This window comes from Notolepis coatsorum (genome assembly GCF_963971535.1).
Source record: "Notolepis coatsorum genome assembly, chromosome: 13".
NCBI lineage: Eukaryota > Metazoa > Chordata > Actinopteri > Aulopiformes > Paralepididae > Notolepis > Notolepis coatsorum.
The window spans coordinates 16,907,380-16,931,098 of NC_140177.1; the positions used below are offsets into that span (position 1 = coordinate 16,907,380).

Consider the following 23,719-nt stretch of genomic DNA (forward strand, 5'->3'; position numbering starts at 1 on the left):
ACCTCTAGTCCTTAACAGGCGGCAGTGGGCTCGCAAGAGTCTGGGCGCACGTTAAACACATACTATAGTGCTGGGGAGTTACTGAAGGCCCTCGTGCGTAACGAGGTATGAAATAACATACCACTGTGGTACCGTCTAGTCGGCCCTGATGTCGCATGTAAGGTAAATGTTGGCACTGGGTGGTACGTGGGCGACAGTCCACACCTAGGAGCAGGGCGGTGCACCGGAGGGGGCACAGCTCCTGCCGTGAACAGGCTAGGCTGGCGAAAACGGTCAATATTTCCATGCCCAGAGCAAGCGGGGTGGGGACAAGACCGTCGGTTTCTAAACTGAGTGGCTGATAGGTACTACGGACAGTCAGCCGCTTGGGGTCCTGACTTGATGACGGACTAGGAGGTCGCTATCGACTGGGTCGTCAGCCGGTTGGGAGAGCGTTATGGCAGAGACCATAAATGCACCTGGCTCAATGTACAGTCAGGCCACAGTAACCTTACTAGCCGATACAGGGTTAGTAGGCGAGTTGTGCTTCTGTGATCAGTGTTTTTGAAAAGAAAATGCTGGGAAGCAGAGGGATGAGGGGTGTCAATTCAGAGGAATCTGGATTGTCTCTCCTAAGATTGGAAAGGGGCCCAGCCTTAAACTGCACCTGAAGGTAAAATAAGGGGACTTCTTCCGTTCATGTGAGGAGACCTTACCGCCGGAAGTGGAGACCTGCATCTCTGTTGGGGGAGAGGGGCCGGCGTCGGACAAGCAGTCCTAAGAAAGGAGCTGGTTGTACCGTCGTAGCGGACTGCCTAAACCTTACGGGGAGAGGTGCATCTAAGTAGGGGAAGGAGTGCATCCGAACGGGAGGAGGGTACTCTTAACTGGAAGGAGGTTAAAAGGGTCAAAGCGTCGCTGCTTGGTGACGTCATGGTGTTGTGGAGAGTATGTAACGTTCGCGGTGCTATGGAGTGAGGCGGAGAAGGTAGGAGAAAGGGTTCGTGTTGAACTATGTGTGCGGCGTTGGTTGGTGTAAATGTTTTAAAAATTATTTTCTATTAGAGTGGTTGGCTATTTGAAGCTTGTGTGAATTGTTTATGCTTTGGATGGTACTGAGCGAATTGCGTGGATGAACGGATCTTGAAAAGCACGGCTCCCGTGAGGGCCTTGAACGTCGCATTAGAGCTGGCTAAGGCTAGTTAGCTTGCATGCCGTTGTTTTGTGGCGTTTGGGGGGCGGCATATGTTACGTTTAGAGTTTTGATAAAGATGTTGGGGAAGGGGTAGAGAAACGTGATAAATGTCGTGGCAGATTATGAATATCGGGGCTTGTTATTATGTTGTCGTGGCAGACCTTGGTTGTCATAGCAACGTTAACAGCCGCTTCGGTTGCCACTGCGCATGCGCGGTACAACGTGGATGGGGTCTCGTGCATTCGGAATAGTTCGCTCAGGGGATAGAAACGGGTAAGAGGGTATTCTGCATTTTGTAATATGGCGGTGTTTGTATATTGTGCATTGTATTTTCGTGTAAGCAGGGGAAGCGGTAACATGTATAGGGATTGATTAGAGATATGTACAGCTCAATACACACAATTGTTGAGGGGATGCAGACCAGAGGAAGACTTTTGTCTTGTTTACATCAGGGTCCCCCAGTTTCAATTCATCAGATAGTCAGTCAGTACTGCTACAACTACATACCAGATTTGCAAATTCAGTCACCCGTGTTAAAATTGAGAGTGGCTATGGGCTGAATTTGGAAAATGGCTCTACACTAGAGTTACATGTTGCTTGCAGTAAAATCAATTTAGGACTAACCACTATAAATGTTATGCTGAGATGAAACATGCTTACATGTAAAATGTTCTATAGTTGATAGCGTATTTCCAGTTTTTTAATTTGTGTAACGTGTACAATGGTAAGCTTGAGGATAATAATGTTGTGTTTTATGTAGCTTGAATTAAGATGCTTGTATAGAATGCAGTGATGTTGAAATGTCAGATGTTGATACTTGATATAGTTTTAATGACACCATTGATTTAAATAGGATAATGTTTATATTAGTTGCTAAATGTTTTATAGTGAAATTTGATACAAGCCCGGTTGTGGAGCAGGATAATTTACTGATGCTTGTTTTAGGTTGTTAAATTTTTAATACACTGTTAATATGGTTAAGACATGTGTTGATGCTTGTTTTATATGCTATTTTGATGAAATGTATGATGGTGTACTACGTTTAGACTTTAGGGGACAGCTGCCCCTGGGGAATGAAATGTGTGAGTGTTACCCTTTTTGGTGTTTACAGGAGGGCCCAAGGGGGGTCGTGCATACAGCGGTTGTTTACAATGGCTGTTTGTTCTTTTATGACAGGATGGAGTGAGATTAGATGCAGCAGGAGAGGGTCAGAGGTGAAGATGAAGGAGACAGTTGTAGAGTGAGAGAACAGTTGGCAGTTATTTTTATGACGAGGGAAATGTTGAGACGGGAAGCGTGCTAATACAGGACACAGCTGGGTTAAGTGAGTGAGACAATCAAGAAAGTGGCATTCATTTGGGGTTATGACTTATGAAAGTTAACTGGTTGATAAGGGAATAATTTGAAACTGTCTGTGCACTGGACGGCAGGGATGGTTCTAAATTTAAGATGGGTCCAGTCCATCTTTGAAGTGAGGGTAGGAGTGTAGAAATTAAGTGTGAATTGTATTAGCCAGAGATGAGTGTAGCCTGATGAGAGAGAGATGAGTGCAGAAGAACTAACCTTTGTTTGTCAGAAATGTGAAATGATTAACGAGTGTGGTGAAAGGTATATGTTTATAATATGAATGAGGCGTGGATGATGTTGAATTGTGAGAATGTGTTGTGGCACTGTGAGAGTGGAGGTTGGTTGAGTTGGTACAGATGGTATTTTTTATTTAAATTTAATTTTGTATGTATGTGTGAGATTGAGATGTCCTTTAGTGAATGATTGAGCGGGGGATGGGGGCAAGGAGGCTTTGTCTACCCATTCACACACAGGCACACACACACACACCCATTCACATTCACACACACACACACACACACACACACAGACACGCACACACACACACACACACGCACACACACAGACACACACACACACACACAGACACACACAGACACACATTCACACAATTTGGTCACACATGCATGCACACTCGCAACTTAGCTTTCACTTAAGGTGAGACTAGTCTTAAAAATAACAAAATGTGTTTAGGTAAGGAGTGTATCGAACCACTTGGGTTATACCATTATCATTTGTTTCATATCATTTGTTTTACTGCATTTGATTTGATTTCTGTTGAATGTTTTGTAGGGATGAGGTATTGAATTTAAATTTTTGGATTTCTTTTCTATTTTTATCTATGATTGTGTGGCCTGAATGGGTGTGAATGGAGCCTGTAGAGGGTGACTGTGCTGGCTTGAAAGGTTTTAAATTTCTTTTCTTTTCTTTTTTAATAACCATTGAGGTGGTCTACATGTGACATCTGTTGGAGTGTTTTTTTGATTATTTGCGTTTTGTTTGTTGTTTCTCTATGATCTGGGGAGAGGACGGTTGGAGCGTGAGATGCATTGGGACAGATCGATGGCAGTTAAGTGGTCCCATTACGTTTTGCATAATAATTAACCATTTGGCGTCTCTTGAGAAATATTTGACATATTGTATAAGGAAAATTTGTTCTGTGTTTTTGTTCCCTTGCAGTTCAGTCGGAGGGGGAGGATGGACCATCACAAGTGGGGGGATCATGGGGAAAATGTGTAGGAATACATTTCATTAGATTGTGACACGATGGTGTGACCCGTTCAGTCAGTTCCTGTGGGAGATTGTTGGATTATGAAGAGAGGTCGCTTGGGACTCTACCCCTCCTTCAATATAAGCCCCGAATACGAAGGCCGGAGGTTGAGACATACCTCCAGACTGACGGAGTCGTTCGTCTGTAGATCCATGGAAATACAGTCATGGGACAGAATATGACGAGGTCCAGGCCTAAAAACAGTGGCTTCAGCTGAGGCTGGCCGACATGGGGTGGAGGGGGGGGGGCGAAAACGGTCGGAGACTGTGCAACCAAAGCGTTGAACAAGGGCCTCTGTGTGATTGATTGGTGTGTTGGACGGGAAGTGACTGAACGGTAACAACTGGTATAGATTATGACACAACGCAAGAGTACTAAACTAAACACATACACATAGGTAGAGTAAAAAGTAAGGTGTAGGTTATGGCCGATATGGTGAAATTTTTTTTCCCTTGCGTGATGCTCCTCCCTCCCTGTCCGTCTGTGCGCAGAGGTGGTAAGGTTTATGTCCATAGGGATGTTCATAAAAGGGGGGAGAGGTGAGAAGACCAACTGAGTTGATTGTGCAAAATGTGATTGGGCGGACTTGGAAAAGGAATTAACAGGAGAGGAGAAGCAAAATGTATGAAAGAATGAAGAATAATCTCTGTCTCCACAGATCATGTCAACGGATACCATAATTTTAAAAAATTGTGTTTTACTTTAATGTGTAATGTTTAGATTACATTGTTTTAATTGTTTTCAACAAATAAGCCTCTGGCTGTGAGCCCAGAGGAACAAAGCCTGATGATAGTAGGTGGTAAACACTGTTTCATCAAAGGCAGGATAGGTTAATTGGGGATCTGGATGAAGGGGTCACCAGGATTCCCCGGGAGGGGGCCATAGTCAGGGGAATGTGGGGGAGAAAAGAAGAAGACAAGAAGAAACTAATTGATGATATGTACCAAAGAATAATGAAAAAGAAAAATTATGAGAAAAAAGAAAAATGTGAGAAAATTTTGAAAAAATGATTTTTATTATTATATTGTATGGTTAGTATGTATAGAAAATCAAGTCAATATACAGTATGTGACAATGAGAATTGTCAAAGTGGGGAAATGTGGTAATATTGCCTTGGAATTTCATAATTAATATGTGTGAATAAATTGGAGAACCATAAATATAAAGCCAGATGTACCTTTCAATAGCAGAGTGGACTCAGTGGCTAAACAGTCTCAACTGTCAGTTGAGACAGCTGCATCAGATAACAGCTGCAACAGTTATTTCAACCCCCACTCAAGCAATGACTAAATTAGAGAACAAACGACACCTTCTCGAACTGACTGTATGTAAATGCTGATCAGAGAGAGCTGGGTTGACCACAGGGCAGACCAGTTTAGACTTGTTGAAGCATGGACACTAACTCACAGACAAAGTAATCTATTAATCAACTGTTTAGTATCAAAAGGTCTCATATGATGTCTGGTATCAGTCTTAGAAAGCACTGACTGTACTTGGATGATATTAGACATCTATAGCCATACCAAAGGGTTAAAGCGATCATGTCACACCCCCCCTTGTGAGACAAGCCAGGTCCCTTCATCTCAGCAAAAGATCACACGGACGTGGGCCACCGATAGGCCCCTTCTGTCTGTCCCATCACGTCCCCACAACCCCAAGGGGGGGGGGGCTGCCAGCGCCCACAAGGACACCCCCCACAAGAGAAACCCCCACAAGCAGACGCTGGATTGGACCAGCCATATGTATTATTGGCTAGAAATGATAGGATATAAGGCCCTACATAGGGTGATTCTGGGGCTCTCAGGCCGGAACCACCCAAAGGGGGTCTGGGGGCTCCCACACCGCTAAACCACCCAGAAACAACTGTGAGCTGATTGCATTTTACGTGAGTAAAATCATGGGAAACACCAAATGGTTGTTTATAGATTAGAGTAATGTTGTACAGATCCCTGATCTGTAAACCAGATTTACTCATGTATAATGTGTACAGTAAACCATGTATGTTCAAATTATGTTAACCAAGTGACTGTTTGATGTGCAGTATTTAGGTTTGAGATGCAAACCTGATTGTGATATGTCTGTACAACAGACAGCTGTTAAATATTCTCTGATCATCTGTTGTATGTAGAAGTCAACCTTCTATTCACCTTGGACTCCTGGCTCTGATCAAATAAATCAGCTGAGTTGAACTACAATTCTGGTTTGTCTGGCGTACACGTTTTATTCTTCATCTGCATTAAGCCAGATGAGGAGACCAACCATTCTATCAAGTATGAATCTTTCCTCCTCCGTCCAGATAATCAATCTCATTGTATTGTACTACAATAACCTCAAATTATTGTATAAAGTCTGTGGGAATTTACTACAGTAGGTTTATGAATTTGTATCTTATGTATTAAAGTATTGCCTGTTTTTCTGAAATACCATTTATGTAATAAAGTATTGCTTGTTTTTGCTAAACATTCTCTCCTTGTCTGTCTGTGGTCCTGGGGAATCTGTTGTGGTAGTTCAGCTGAGCTCTTTGGAAAGTACACCTGTGCGCTTGCACTTCCTAGCTGTAGACTGGGGTGCTTTTCATTGGGGTCTGGTGACACTATTACCCACAAGCCACCCTGATCCAAGAGAAGCTATTACCCATAAGCCACCCTGATCCAAGAGAAGCTATTACCCATAAGCCACCCTGATCCAAGATAAGCTATTACCCACAAGCCACCCTGATCCAAGAGAAGCTATTACCCACAAGCCACCCTGATCCAAGAGAAGCTATTACCCAAGCCACCCACATCCTAAAAACAAACTATATAGTCTAATACTGAAACATACTATATAGTCTAATACTGAAACATACTATATAGTCTAATACTGAAACATACTATATAGTCTAATACTGAAACATACTAATACTGAAATATACGATATAGTCTAATACTGAAACATACTAATACTGAAACATACGATATAGTCTAATACTGAAACATACGATATAATCTAATACTGAAACATACGATATAGTCTAATACTGAAACATACTATATAGTCTAATACTGAGAAAGGAAGTGAACGAGGGATTTCAGATATAAAAATACATCCCATTCAGCCATGTTGCCTAGCAACGGCCAACATAGGCCAGCTAGTGGGTAGGATGGTGTGACTGTGCCTCTGTGTGTGTGTATGTGTGTGTGTGTGCGTGCGTGCGTGCGTGCGTGCGTGCGTGCGTGCGTGCGTGCGTGCGTGCGTGCGTGCGTGCGTGCGTGCGTGCGTGCGTGCGTGCGTGCGTGCGTGTGTGTGTGTGTGTGTGTTTGTGTGTGTTTGATGGAGAACCTATAAGAAAACAGACCTGTTTTTTCTCACTAGAATGAGAGCAGGAGTTACAGAGAGAGAGATGGAGAGAGAGAGAGTGAGAGAGAGAGAAAGACACATAGAGAGAGAGACAGAGAGAGAGACAGAGAGAGAGAGAGAGAGGGAGACAGAAAGAGACAGAAAGAGAGAGACAGAGAGAGAGAGAGAGATAAAAAGAGAGAGAGAGAGAGAGAGAGAGAGAGAGAGAGAGAGAGAGAGAGAGAGAGAGAGAGAGAGAGGGAGAGAGATACAGAGAGAAATGGTGAAAGAGAGGGAGAGAGATGGCGAGAGAGACATAGAGAGATGGAGAGAGAGACATGGAGAGATGGAGAGAGAGACATGGAGAAATAGAGAGAGACATAGAGAGATTACATACATAAGCGGCCTGCCTGATCTCCAGCCTACCAAAGTCAGCCCACGTTACCCCACTTCTTAGAGAGCTGCACTGGCTTCCCATTGCTGCATGAATCTGCTTCGAAGTCCTTGACCTGGTATACCGTGCAGGGAGGGGAACAGCTCCCTCCTACCTCCGGTGAATGGTCTCTAACTACACATCCCCCTACGCTCTGCATCTTCTAACTACACACCCTCAAGACCCCTATGGCCTACGCTCTGCATCTTCTAACTACACACCCTCAAGACCCCTACACTCTGCATCTTCTAACTACACACCCTCAAGACCCCTATGGCCTACACTCTGCATCTTCTAACTACACACCCTCAAGACCCCTACACTCTTCATCTTCTAACTACACACCCTCAAGACCCCTACGCTCTGCATCTTCTAACTACACACCCCCAAGACCCCTACACTCTGCATCTTCTAACTACACACCCTCAAGACCCCTACACTCTGCATCTTCTAACTACACACCCTCAAGACCCCTACACGCTGCATCTTCTAACTACACACCCCCAAGACCCCTACGCTCTGCATCTTCTAACTACACACCCCCAAGACCCCTACGCTCTGCATCTTCTAACTACACACCCCCAAGACCCCTACACTCTGCATCTTCTAACTACACACCCTCAAGACCCCTACGCTCTGCATCTTCTAACTACACACCCTCAAGACCCCTACGCTCTGCATCTTCTAACTACACACCCTCAAGACCCCTACGCTCTGCATCTTCTAACTACACACCCCCAAGACCCCTACGCTCTGCATCTTCTAACTACACACCCTCAAGACCCCTACGCTCTGCATCTTCTAACTACACACCCTCAAGACCCCTACGCTCTGCATCTTCTAACTACACACCCCCAAGACCCCTACACTCTGCATCTTCTAACGGGGTCATCCCTATGTTCCCCGGGTCCTATGTTCCCCGGGTTCTATGTTCCCAGCTTAAAAAAAAAAAGGGGGTCCTATCTTCCCCGCTCCCGAAATAAAGGTTCTATGTTCCCCGGTCCTGCCCGCTTCCCCGCAGCTTGCCACCAAGGCTGCCCGTAAGAGCGCACCGTAAATGCCTTTTATCACGGAATCTTTATATTTTCCTTGAAAATGAGGGCTTTTCAAAATGCTATAAAACGAAAATGAACCGATAAAAAAACAATCCGTTTCGACAATGTTGACTGCAAACAAGTCATTGATAAACGACAGGCAGATTAGACACATAGCCATAATTTAAGAGAGAGAATATGCGTTCACAACGCTATCATTGAAGTCGGTGGTGGTATTTAACGGGGTTTTACCATGTTCACCAGTGGTAATCAAAGTGTTAATGTACTTATATACAGGCATTTATATACAGGTAAGGTAAACAAAGTGGAGGAGTTCGGACAGATATTGGCACAAAGCGAGGTCAACTAATTTATTTGTTACACAATACACCACATATTATCATTGTCTCTTTGCATATCGTATAACGTTTATATCTTGCGAGTTACGTGAATACGTGAATATAGCTTGCCCGGGGACACAAACCTTCAATACGCATTAACAGCTCCGTCTTTTAATACACACTTATATCGTACAGTAACGTCAAATAAGATATTGAAAGATAAAGGATGAAGTTACAAAGGGAAAAGGGCAAAAGCAATTACTCTTTGACAGCGCACAACACAAAAATCTACTTATGTCAACGAAAATGTCCAGTAGGCCTAACTAAATAACAGATACATCTCTGTTACACGCAAGCAGCGTCTGATGGCCGAATCTGTCCGACGGCACTGGAGTAGATACAGTACTGTTACATCCAGAACACACACACACATACACAATTACACATGTTGCACCATCTATCTACACCCTCACACAACTCTGTCGCTTTTTCGGGAGTAGCGGGGAACATAGGACCTTTTTTTAGTCGCGACGTGTACGTTTGAGAACACTACCGTAATGACAGAGAAATGAAGCAAGCTGACATGGTCGGCCCTCACACACCTCGTCGCTTTTTTGGGAGCGGGTAGCGGGAGCGGGGAATATAGAACCCGGGGAACATAGGACCCTTTTTATCACAAGCGGGGAACATAGAAGATAAGATATTCCTTTATTGATAACCCGGGGAACATAGGACCCGGGGAACATTGACATGCTCCCCTTCTAACTACACACCCTCAAGACCCCTACGCTCTGCATCTTCTAACTACACACCCTCAAGACCCCTACACTCTGGTCGCCTGAGACCCACTCCTATTCGGGCTCCTGGGGGGTCATCAAAGCGAAGCAGGCTATTCTTAGCCGCCACCCGCCCAATTTTCCACGGTCAACTAAAAACACACTTCTTCAATCTACTATGCTAATACGTGTAATGTCTATACTACTATCTACTACCTACTATGCTAATATGTCTATAATACTATCTACGGCCTACTATGCTAATATGTCTATACTACTATCTACTACCTACTATGCTAATATGTCTATACTACTATCTACTACCTACTATGCTAATATGTATATACTACTATCTACTACCTACTATGCTAATATGTCTATACTACTACCTACTATGCTAATATGTCTATACTACTACCTACTATGCTAATATGTCTATACTACTACCTACTATGCTAATATGTCTATACTACTACCTACTATGCTAATATGTCTATACTACTAACTACTATGCTAATATGTCTATACTACTACCTACTATGCTAATATGTCTATACTACTACCTACTATGCTAATATGTCTATACTACTAACTACTATGCTAATATGTCTATACTACTACCTACTATGCTAATATGTCTATACTACTACCTACTATGCTAATATGTCTATACTACTATGCTAATATGTCTATACTACTATGCTAATATGTCTATACTACTACCTACTATGCTAATATGTCTATACTACTATGCTAATATGTCTATACTACTACCTACTATGCTAATATGTCTATACTACTATGCTAATATGTTTATACTACTACCTACTATGCTAATATGTCTATACTACTATCTACTATGCTAATATGTCTATACTACTAACTACTATGCTAATATGTCTATACTACTACCTACTATGATAATATGTCTATACTACTATCTACTATGCTAATATGTCTATACTACTATCTACTATGCTAATATGTCTATACTACTATGCTAATATGTCTATACTACTACCTACTATGCTAATATGTCTATACTACTACCTACTATGCTAATATGTCTATACTACTATCTACTATGCTAATATGTCTATACTACTATCTACTATGCTAATATGTCTATACTACTATCTACTAGGCTAATATGTCTATACTACTATGCACTCAGAGTGTAGCGCTCAAGTTCGACACTGTTTGATGAACAATACCACTGACCTTTAGCTGCCAGAGTTGTACCCTTCCTGCTGACTTGTTGTACACAACTTGTAAGTCGCTTTGGATAAAAGCATCAGCTAAATGACTGGACAAATTACTGAATGTAAATGTACGATATTACATATATAATATCACTCTGCTCATAGATGTATTACTGGTGATACCTACAGTATATATATAACACTCTGCTCTTAGATGTATTACTGGTGATACCTACAGTATATATATACCACTCTGCTCTTAGATGTATTACTGGTGATACCTACAGTATATATATAACACTCTGCTCTTAGATGTATTACTGGTGATACCTACAGTATATATATAACACTCTGCTCTTAGATGTATTACTGGTGATACCTACAGTATATATATACCACTCTGCTCTTAGATGTATTACTGGTGATACCTACAGACAGTATATATATACCACTCTGCTCTTAGATGTATTACTGGTGATACCTACAGTATATATATACCACTCTGCTCTTAGATGTATTACTGGTGATACCTACAGTATATATATATCACTCTGCTCTTAGATGTATTACTGGTGATACCTACAGTATATATATATACCACTCTGCTCTTAGATGTATTACTGGTGATACCTACAGTATATATATATACCACTCTGCTCTTAGATGTATTACTGGTGATACCTACAGTATATATATATCACTCTGCTCTTAGATGTATTACTGGTGATACCTACAGTATATATATATATACCACTCTGCTCTTAGATGTATTACTGGTGATACCTACAGTATATATATACCACTCTGCTCTTAGATGTATTACTGGTGAATCGGGTCGATTCTGAACTCTTTTAGATTTTGTGCTCTGGACTCGAGGAATAAACTACAAAGCACTTTGAACATGGACTCCCTGGTGGCTTTGCTTTTAAATGTTAATGTCTTTTATGTAATCGTTTTTAACCAATGCTAGTATAGTATTGTCTTATTTATCATCTTTTTTCTGCCTATCTCAGCATTATTGAAAATGAGGCTCTGCCCTCAATAATCTCAGAGGGTCTATATAAAAGACTGTCTAGAGAGGAAGACTGTCTGTCTAGAGGGAGGAAGATTGTCTCTAGAGGAAGACTGTCTAGAGGAAAACTGTCTGTCTAGAGGAAGACTGTCTAGAGGAAAACTGTCTGTCTAGAGGAAGACTGTCTGTCTAGAGCAGGGGTCGGGAACCTATGGCTCGCGAGCCATATATGGCTCCCAGAATTTTTTGACAATTTTTTATTTTTATTTTTTTATGCTTGTGATATTTCTTAATAATACTGTGTCATTTTAAAGTAAACAGAAATTAGTTTTGAAGATACAGCTAATTAGTATCTGTAGCTGAAGATATAGCGAGCAGAGCTGGCGAGGGAACACAAGTGGACAGAAATAAAAAATCTTCAACCTGAAGACCAGCTGATTCTTAAAACTTGGAACGAGCTTCCTGTGACATACCACACAATGCAGCGTGAGTATTGCCGTATTGACCATGATTGGCTCTACATATGCATGTGGGCAGTCATTCTCACATATGAGGAACATTAAGACCAACCTACGCTCACGTTTAACTGATGGAAGCCTCAACGCCTGCATGAAGCTCAATCTCACCACGTATGAACCAGATTACAAGGCCATCAGCAAAACCATGCAGCACCAGAAGTCGCATTAAAAGTAAGACATATTTAATTTATTATATGTTAAAAATACTATATGGCTCTCAATGAAATATATTTAGAAATATTTGGCTTTTATGGCTCTCCCAGTCAAAAAGGTTCCTGACCCCTGGTCTAGAGGAAGACTGTCTAGAGCAGTGGTCACCAACCTTTTTAAGCCCAAGATCACTTTTTTTTTTGTTGGTGAAGGCAAGATCTACCTATTGAAGCGTTGAGAGAACAAGACAGCCAAGATTGTACTTTAAACTAAATTACTTTTATTTGCCTGTATTCTAATTACATGCAATGCTTTGGTCCAACATTAAAACGTCAAAGTAGAACTATTATGTACTTTCTCAGTCAGTGCTAAGTGCAGTCATCTTATGCAGCATCACTTTTCACATCAAAACAAAAGTAGAACTGTAATGTGGACTTTCTCATATTATTAACATTGACAAACATATTTACAATTAGCATTTTATAAAGTAGAACTGTAATGTGTACTTTCTCAGTCAGTGCTAAGTGCAGTCAGTGCTAAGTGCAGTCAGTGCTAAGTGCAGCATCACTTTTCACATCAGAACAAAAGTAGAACTTTAATGTGGACTTTCTCATATTATTAACATTGACAAACATATTTACAATTAGCATTTTATAAAGTAGAACTGTGTACTTTCTCAGTCAGTGCTAAGTGCAGCATCACTTTTCACATCAAAACAAAAGTAGAACTGTAATGTGTACTTTCTCAGTCAGTGCTAAGTGCAGTCAGTGCTAAGTGCAGTCAGTGCTAAGTGCAGCATCATTTTCACATCAAAACAAAAGTAGAACTGTATGTGTACTTTCTCAGTCAGTGCTAAGTGCAGCATCACTTTTCACATCAAAACAAATGTAGAACTGTAATGTGGACTCTCAGGGTAAGATCTAAAAAAAAAAAAAAAAAAAAATTTAATTTTCATGGAAAGATCTACAGGGACAGTCTCAAAGATCGACCAGTCGATCAAGATCGACGGGTTGGTGACCACTGGTCTAGAGGAAGACTGTCTAGAGGAAGACTGTCTGTTTAGAGGAAGACTGTCTGTTTAGAGGAAGACTGTAGAGGAGTGAACGTATCACTCTCCTCATAGAATACCAACAATGTACAGTACAAGTGTAGTATGTAGTAACTGTAGTATGTCTGGTGGTGTGTGCAGGTCAGTATTGTGTGCAGGTCAGTAGCAGGTCAGTGATAAAACAGCATTGGTTTCACAGGCTGGGAGCCGTCTGTCTGACTGCAGGTGAAGATATTCAGTTCTACTGTCCTACCAACCAAATACAGCCTGTCGTCATGGTTCCCTGAACACCTGCGTCATATCAGTCGCTCCTGGATGTTCAAAAATCTATAGGCTCAATTCTGTAGGTGAGCTGCCCCCAAGCTGTGGAGGTTTACCTTCACATAATAGATCTGCCCACAACCCTAGTGATTTACGGTGCATTTGATGCATTTTGTTTAGGGATGCTCGATATTGGCTTTTTTACCGATACCGATATTCCGATATTGTCCAACTCTTAATTTCCGATACCGATATCAACCGATATCAACCGATACCGATATATGCAGGGTTTCCCCCCCCCCCAAAAACTGAATAATTTCAGGTAACTAATCATTTCACTGGATATATATATATAACAAATATTGTTATTGTTTTAAAAAAAAAAATTAACCGATACCGATATTTTCCGATATCACATTTTACTGCCGATATCGGCCGATAATATCGGACATCCCTAATTTTGTTATAGTGTTTTTTACCTAAAGCGCTTTACAATTATGTTCCTCACATTCACCCATTCAGTCACACATTCACACACCGACGGCGGAGGCAACCATGCAAGTTGCCAACCGGCTCATCGGGAGCAATTCGGGGTTAAGTGCCTTGCTCGAGGACACTTCGCCACGCTGCCCAGCTCTACCGCTCTACCTCCTGAGCCACTGTCTCCCGTCTTTGTTAAAGACTCACCTCTTCTCTCTGGCTTTTCATTCAGGTTGAGCTGTACTTTTTTGACCGAGCATTTTATATTGTATCTGTATTGTTGTATGTGTACTGTTTGCAGTACTATTTCTGTTAATGCAAACTGTGTTGTATTTTTATTAGTATTGTATTTACAGTACTTTTGTACTTTGTATTGTGCAGCACTTTGGTCAACCTTGATTGTTTTTAAATGTGCTATATACTGTAAATAAATCGGACCTTGACCTTGATGTTGTGAATGGCTGTACTACATACAGTCTATATGTATGTAGTCTATGTCTATATTCATTGTACTCGTTTGTTGTACATCATTGTACTCTCTCTCTTATGTTTTTACATGTTTATTACTGTAATTGTTTTAACTAGGAATTGTTTTAAACCAATGTTAATATTTGTGTCATATTGTCAGATTTATGTTATTTTTTTTTATTAGTTTTTGGTGTTATTGTGTTATGATGGTATTGTGAATGATTGTACTACATATACAGACTGTATTCTACTAGACGTGGTGGTATTGTGAATAGTTATACTACATACTGTATAGACTGTATTCTATAGACATGGTGGTATTGTGAATAGTTATACTACATACTGTATAGACTGTATTCTATAGACATGGTGGTATTGTGAATAGTTATACTACATACTGTATAGACTGTATTCTATAGACATGGTGGTATTGTGAATAGTTATACTACATACTGTATTCTACTAGACATGGTGGTATTGTGAATAGTTATACTACATACTGTATTCTACTAGACATGGTGGTATTGTGAATAGTTATACTACATACTGTATTCTACTAGACATGGTGGTATTGTGAATAGTTATACTACATACTGTATTCTACTAGACATGGTGGTATTGTGAATAGTTATACTACATACTGTATTCTACTAGACATGGTGGTATTGTGAATAGTTGTACTACATATACAGTACAGACTGTATTTTACTAGACATCATTATATTAATAAAGATATGTTCTCCATGAGATATGTTGTCCATTCCTCCTGAACAAACTGACCCAGGATCAGCCATTGGCTGCATATGTCAGAGGTCTTGGCTATAGACTAATGGTCATGATATCAGAGGCCTTGGCTATGGCTATAGTTGTAAATTATGAAATATCAATACTAATCTCAACAGGTATATTATTTGTCTAAATCATTAGAAAATGCATACTTTTACTTTTGGTACTCAAGTAGGATATCGGCTTAAATACGCTGTAATCTCTACATAAAGACCGGACATGTGCACATTATGTACAAAACAAGTCAAGCTTCATTTATTCAATCAACCTCGCCCCAAACTCACTCAAAGTGCTAAGTGGCCTACGTCTTTCAACCCATAGATGGCGACGTTCATATCGCTTATTACTCATTTCAGAACCCTTGAGAGCGGACAGCGCACACACTTCTGAAAAACGCAGATGCACAAAACCATGATAATTGTTACAGTTGAGGTAGGACGGGAGGTGTGCTGCCGCCCTGGACGTGCGTATGCTTTCCCCAACGCAGTTGTGTTTCCGCGTTCCCGTTTTGCGCTCTGATTGGCCAGGTCATGTGACATGTGCGCCAATCGTGGGACAGCAAGTTCTGCGCCTATTTCCGGGTCCAACAGCCTGCAAACTACCTGGCGTTCTATCGCCATGCTCTAAGACAAACTCTAACCTTAACCAACTTCAAAAGAGTGCCTAAGCTTAACCGTTGAAAGAAGGGCAGGCGTTCTATCGCCATGCTCTAAGACAAACTCTAACCTTAACCAACTTCGAAAAAGAGCGCCTAAGCTCACTGAGAGAATGGCACTGCACCGAACGGCTGCCTTTCTGATCGCTCCGTCGAGACTGTGCTTTCTTTTGTTAATTTTTATAGTATTAAGAGTTTTATTTGCACCAACTGTTGGTGCATTATATGTGTATGACCGTCAGTCAATCATTGACATTGGATTAAGGAAAACTTACTGATTGGATTGCTCTCTGGATCGGATTGCTGAACAGCAGCAGTGGCCCGCCGAGATCCTTTGTTGTGGCCGAGGCAAGGAGAAGGCGCGACGGCGAGGAAGAGCAGCCGGGGTCCGGAACAGACTGAGGTCCAAACGACACAGAACCACATTGCCCAGCATATTGTTGGCCAATGTGCAATCGATAGGAAATAAACTGGACGACATCAGAGCACGGATCCAATTCCAGAGGGACATTCGGGACTGTAATGTCCTCTGTTTCACAGAAACTTGGCTGTCTCTAGATGTCCCGAATCATGCAATAGAACCGGCAGACCACTTCTTCGTTCTCCGCAAGGACCGGACGGCAGAGTCACTAAAGACGAAAGGAGGCGGCATTGCCTTCATGATAAACAAGGAGTGGTGCGATATAGGCAACGCAAAGGAATTGTCTAACCACTGCTCCCCAGACCTGGAGTTTATCACGATCAAATGTCGACCCTTCTTTCTCCCGAGAGAGTTAACGTCCATCATCCTCATCGGAGTGTACATTCCACCACAAGCAAATACGGGGACCGCACTTTCAAAGTTACACAACGAGGTAAATAAACTCCAGATAGCTAGCGTTGACGCTGCCATTTTGGTTATGGGCGATTTCAACAGCGCGCGTCTTAAAAAGGTGTTGCCGAATTTCTATCAGCATGTGACCTGTCCCACCAGAGGCGAGAACATATTAGACCATGTATACTCGCAATTTAAGAATGGGTACAAGACACAGGCTCTTAGCCCATTCGGTAAGTCCGATCACGCCGCCATTTTTCTTTTGCCAAAGTATAAACAAAGTCTCAAGCGAACGCCTGTAGTATCGCGAGAGGTTAAGCGTTGGACCGTGACGTCAGAGGAGACACTCCAAGCTGCGCTTGAATGCACAGACTGGAGGGTATTCCGTGATAACACAGCCAATATTAACGAATACACTGAAACGGTGCTTGACTTTGTCTGTACTCTGGTAGAAGAAACAATCCCCTCTACCACAATTAGAATCTACCCAAATCAAAAGCCCTGGGTAGATAAATCCGTCCGTGGGGCTCTGAAAGTGCGCACATCAGCCTACAACACCGGGCTGGTGACAGGCAACATGGAAGAACACAAGACGGCAAGACACAACGTCAGGAGAGCAGTAATAGAGGCAAAACGGCGTTACAGGGATAAAGTTGAACTTCAGTTTGAACAGGCTGACTCTAGAGATATGTGGCAGGGCCTCAGAACAATGACAGATTACAAAGGCACCTCCCTCAAACTGAACAGTGACATCTCCTTAGCAAATGATCTCAATTCCTTCTATGCGAGGTTTGAGGCTGTGAATTACAACACCAGCCTACAAACCACGGCAATGGGGGGGGGGGTCTGCTGATGGAGACTCAGTGTTCAGGGTAACAGAGCATGAGGTGAGACGGATCTTTAAAAAAGTGAATATCAGGAAGGCAGCAGGACCGGACGGCATCCCCGGCCGCGTCCTAAAAGTCTGTGCCGACCAACTGGCCCCGGTATTCACTGACATCTTTAACCTGTCCTTGGAACAGGCTGTCATCCCCACCTGTCTGAAGAAGTCCACCATCATCCCTGTACCCAAAAAATCGACGCCCGCTTGCCTCAACGACTACCGCCCTGTAGCCCTCACCTCCATAGCCATGAAGTGCTTTGAGAAGCTAGTGAAGGGCTACATCTGTTCCTCCCTCCCCATCAACCTGGACCCCCTGCAATTTGCATATAGCCCCAACAGGTCCACGGAGGACGCCATAGCCCATGTGCTGCACACAGCAGCATCACACCTGGACAAGAGGCAGGGGAACTATGTGAGAATGCTGTTCATCGACTACAGCTCAGCATTCAATACCATAGTCCCCTCCAAACTCATAGCCAAGCTCAGGGACCTGGGCTTGAACTATGACCTCTGCCAGTGGGTCTTGGACTTCCTGACGGGCAGACCCCAGGTGGTAAGAGCAGGCAACTGCACCTCCTCATCCATCACGCTCAACATAGGGGCCCCCCAGGGCTGTGTTCTGAGCCCCCTCCTCTACTCCCTGTACACACATGACTGCGTGGCACAGCGGAACAACAACACAATCATCAAATTTGCTGATGACACAGTAGTGGTGGGCCTGATCTCTGCCAACGACGAGAGGGCCTACCTGGAAGAGGTAGAGAATCTGTCACAGTGGTGTCAGGAGAACTGCCTCTCCCTGAACGTCAGCAAAACAAAAGAGATGATTGTGGACTTCAGGAGGTCGGGGGTCAAGGACTACAGCCCCCTCAGCATCGACGGGGCACCGGTTGAGAGAGTGAACAGTTTCAAGTACCTCGGAGCCCACATATCCGAGGACTTGACATGGACCACACACATTGACAGTGTTGTGAAGAAGGCACGACAACGCCTCTACTTCCTCAGGCGCCTAAGGAAGTTCCAAGTCAGTCAGAAGATCCTTAGGAACTTCTACTCATGTACAATAGAGAGCATCCTGACTGGCAACATCACCTCCTGGTTTGGGAATAGCACTGCACAAGACCGTAGCAGAATACAAAGAGTGGCACGTTCAGCCGAACGCACAATTGGAGGGGGGCTTCCCCACCCTCCAGAACATTTACAACAAGCGGTGCAGGGGGAAGGCGAAGAGAATCATCAAGGACTCCAGCCACCCGAACAACTGCCTCTTTGAACTGCTGCGGTCAGGCAAGCGATACCGGAGTCTTAAGGCGAGCACAGAAAGACTCAGAAGAAGCTTCTATCCCCAGGCCATCAGGCTGCTCAACGAACAATAAACACTATGCAACAACCATCAATTGCACATAGCACACACACCCACACGCACACACTCACTTAAACAAACAACACACTGCAGCACCCACTCTCCACACTTTAGATCACACAAACACACTTTATATTTATTGATAAAGGATTTGCACTACAACTCGTACACCTACTGTAAATTGTACCTAAACTGTACCTCATCCCATTTCTGCTTTGCACTATATAGTATTGTATATTAGTACACTGCATAGTATATTGTTATATGGTAACTCAGTTACGTCTATTATGCATCGAACATTGTACATATGTCTATACTGAACACTGTGACCTAATTTTTTACTTCTAATTTACATGCTATACTATGTTATTTTATTTCATACTTATCTTGTCTTGCACAGTCTCTGGAGCGTAACAGTAAGAAGCATTTTGTATAAAGGTATTCTGTACTTCTGTATGACAACTATTAAAGAAACTTGAAACTTGAAACTTGTAGAAACTTGCGGTCCCACGATTGGCGCACATGTCACATGACCAGAAACTTGCGGGCCAATCAGAGACGCGGAAACACAACTGCGTTGGGGAAAGCATACAGGCGCCCTGGACCCATGTGCAGAGTTGAATGGAAGAGTCGGAAACGATGGTTGCTCTTTCAACAATTAACAATGTTCTTTATTGTGAAACAACGGAGCATAGGAAGGCACGTAGCAAAATGATACAGGTGAAACGCGCCGCCTCCACGCCCCGGTATAATGAAACTGAGAATAGGCGAGACAAAACAAACGCTGTGAAAGTCTAAATACGAAAACAAATACTTTGAACAGGGGGGGGGGGGGGATGGGAGACAGTCAGTCTCCAAAAGCGAGATAAGCAGACTAATCCGGTACTGGATGATGTTTGCAGGGCACACATCAACAAGGTAAATAAACTCTATAATAACACAAATACAATTTAAACAAAGCACGACACCGACCGAGGTATCACAATTATCCTCCAAACGGGAGCGACAACAAATGCTTCTGGTAGAGTACTCACGTAGGTGATCAGTGAACAACTGACAAGGAACAGCATACCAGGGGAACATTATGAAGAGACACAAACAATACACAGCAGGCGTTAATCAGAGCAATCAAGACAATTAGGATAGAGGAAAGGGTGAAATACTCCAGGGCCACGTCAGGGCTTTTGCTCCCAGGTGAGAGCAAAAAGCCCAACGTCACAGATAATTACACTACTACTAACCAGGGAGGTCTGAATGATCTGATCATTACACTACTACTAACCAGGGAGGTCTGAATGATCTGATCATTACACTACTACTAACCAGGGAGGTCTGAATGATCTGATCATTACACTACTACTAACCAGGGAGGTCTGAATGATCTGATCATTACACTACTACTAACCAGGGAGGTCTGAATGATCTGATCATTACACTACTACTAACCAGGGAGGTCTGAATGATCTGATCATTACACTACTACTAACCAGGGAGGTCTGAATGATCTGATCATTACACTACTACTAGCCAGGGAGATCTGACTGATTTGATAATTACACTACTACTAACCAGGGAGGTCTGAATGATCTGATCATTACACTACTACTAACCAGGGAGGTCTGAATGATCTGATCATTACACTACTACTAACCAGGGAGGTCTGACTGATTTGATCATTACACTACTACTAACCAGGGAGATCTGACTGATTTGATAATTACACTACTACTAGCCAGGGATATCTGACTGATTTGTCCCGGTGGCTTGACATTATAGGCAGTAATGTAGCATATGAAATATATATCAAATTACCATTACAACAAAGGAAATGTTACATAATAATAATAATAATAATAATAATAATAATAATAATAATAATAATAATAATAATAATAATAATAATAATAATAATAATAATAATAATAATAATAATAATAATAATAATAATAATAATAATAATAATAATAATAATAATAATAATAATAATAATAATAATAATAATAATAATAATAATAATAATAATAATAATAATAATAATAATGAATTGCATTTATAAATATAGTGCTTTTTCTAGACACTCAAAGCGCTTTACAATGTAGGGTAGAAATGGCCTCCTTCACCACCACTGGTGCACCCAACCTTGGACTACGCAGGCTCAATGGCTACCATACACTGGCAGCTGGCACACATCACAATACACAATGGCTGAACGGCTCAGGAGACAGGTATATCAGTCAATTAGGGGGAAGGGATGATTAGGTGGCCTTGATGTCAGAGACCTGATTGGGAATTTGGCCAGGAACGTCGAGGAACCCCCTACTCTTTACGATAGGCGTCCTGGGTTCTTTAACAACCGAGATTCAGTCAGGACCTCGGTTTAGCGTGTCATCCGAAGGACGGCACTCGCAGCTGTACGGTGTCCCTATCACCGTAACAGGGGCATTGTTACTGACAAGTCCAGAGGACAGAGTGACCATTGATGGACAACAACACCACTTTCCATCAGGAAGCCTTGACCGGGGCTCGGACTTGTGATCTTCCGACCATGAGTCCGGAGCTCTACTCAAAGGGGCACTTCGCCAAAAAAACAACAATGCTGATTTATTTTGCACATAATCTCACACACATCCAAAAACTCGATACAGTTTTGCACACATTAATTTAGTTTGCTGGCTATTGAGAGTAAATTAGTTTGAATATGGCCACCAGTGATGTCATCGGGGACCTTGTCTTGAATCCTTGCGTTAATTACAGCGCCATGAAATGATGTGGATGAAAAAATAGCAACACCTTGTCTTATAGGGAACTGCTACCTTATCATTTCATTGAGCTGTAAATAACACAACACAAGGATTCAACGCCCCCCCCGATGACATCACTGGTGGCCATATTCAAACTCATTCGCTCTCAACAGCCGCCAAACCAAATCAACGTGAGCAACGTGTGAGAGATCACGTGCAAAATAAATCAGCAGGTTTTTGTTGATGAGGTGCCCCTTTAAGGTGTGATTTTAACCCTTTCACTACCACACTACCAAAGGGTTAACCCTTTCACTGCGACAATACAGAAGGTTAACCCTTTCTTTCACTGCCACACGGCAAAGGGTTAACCCTTTCACAACCACACTGCAGAAGGTTAAAACCCTTTCACTACCACACTACAGACGGTTTGTAGTGTGGCAGTGAAAGAGTTAACCTTCCGTAGTGTGGTAGTGAACGGGTTAAGGTCACGTGTGATTTTAAAAGGCTCGCCAGAATTGCTGCATTAACACATCTAATTACGCTGGCCTCTTTCTTGACTTTCACAGCGGGAAGTGCCACACGAGACGTCCTCGAGGCCCCTAACGAGCCCAGACTCGACGGCGACGGAAGAGCTGCTGTGTCATTGTGTGGAGCTCAGTAGATTTTCTACTTGTTTTGGAAAAAATACCTCCCTCCCCCTCAGTTAACCGGCAAAGGTTAAAAACAGTCTTTCCCCCGACGAAAACATCTGAGGTCTACGGCTGTCGGCTAAGGTTAACGGTCCTCATATCAGAGTTCTTGGTCATGGTCATAGATTTGGAACGCAGGCCTGTTGTCGGGGGGGGGGGGGGGGGGGGGGTGGGGGGGGGGGCAGCTGGCAAGATTCTAGATAAGATAGTGTGTGCGTGCGTGTGCGTGTGTGTGTGTGACTGGTCAGATTACCAACCACAGTTCTGTCATTATCACAGACCACCAACAGCTCCATGTTAACGCCACCCCTCTGTGCGGTCCTTGGTGCTTAAACAAAGACACCAAACGTACCCAGAGAGACAACCTGTTGACTGACTGGAGGAAGTAGCCACAGTCAGTCAGTCAGTCAGTCAGTCAGTCAGTCAGTCGGTCTCTACAAAAACATGGCTGCATTTAATGCTGTCAGATAGATTTGATACAGCATTTGTTCTGCCTGATTGATTGATTGATTGATGATCAATTGATGACCTCAATAGAAGCAGTGCAGCAGTGCAACAGTCAGTAATCACCTAATAGATAGATAGATAGATAGATAGATAGATAGATAGATAGATAGATAGATAGATAGATAGATAGATAGATAGATAGATAGATAGATAGATAGATAGATAGATAGATAGATAGATAGATAGATAGATAGATAGATAGATAGATAGATAGATAGATAGATAGATAGATAGATAGATAGATAGATAGATAGATAGATAGATAGATAGATAGATAGATAGATAGATAGATAGATAGATAGATAATTCACCTCTACAAAATAAAAACAGGGCAGCAGAGTGACGCTGTCCTTGGTCTCCTTCCCGCCTTTCAGCCGCTCCTTGGCGCGAGACATCATCACGAGCTGCCAGTGGTCTCTCCGGTTACCGGGAGACAGGGAGCTGTATCT

The 23,719-nt window shown here is 42.5% G+C and overlaps 1 protein-coding gene across 1 annotated transcript in view; it reads right to left on the reverse strand.

Moving 5' to 3' along the window:
• Window positions 1-23,665, reverse strand: part of LOC311239273 (phospholipid phosphatase-related protein type 4-like) — a gene marked incomplete at both ends in the record, with an annotated part of 68,941 nt that extends 45,276 nt beyond the window's left edge. Inside the window, 1 exon segment of the mRNA XM_084327578.1 lies at window positions 23,582-23,665. Coding sequence (XP_084183704.1) covers window positions 23,582-23,665 — 84 coding nt within the window.
• Window positions 23,666-23,719: the final 54 nt, after the last annotated feature.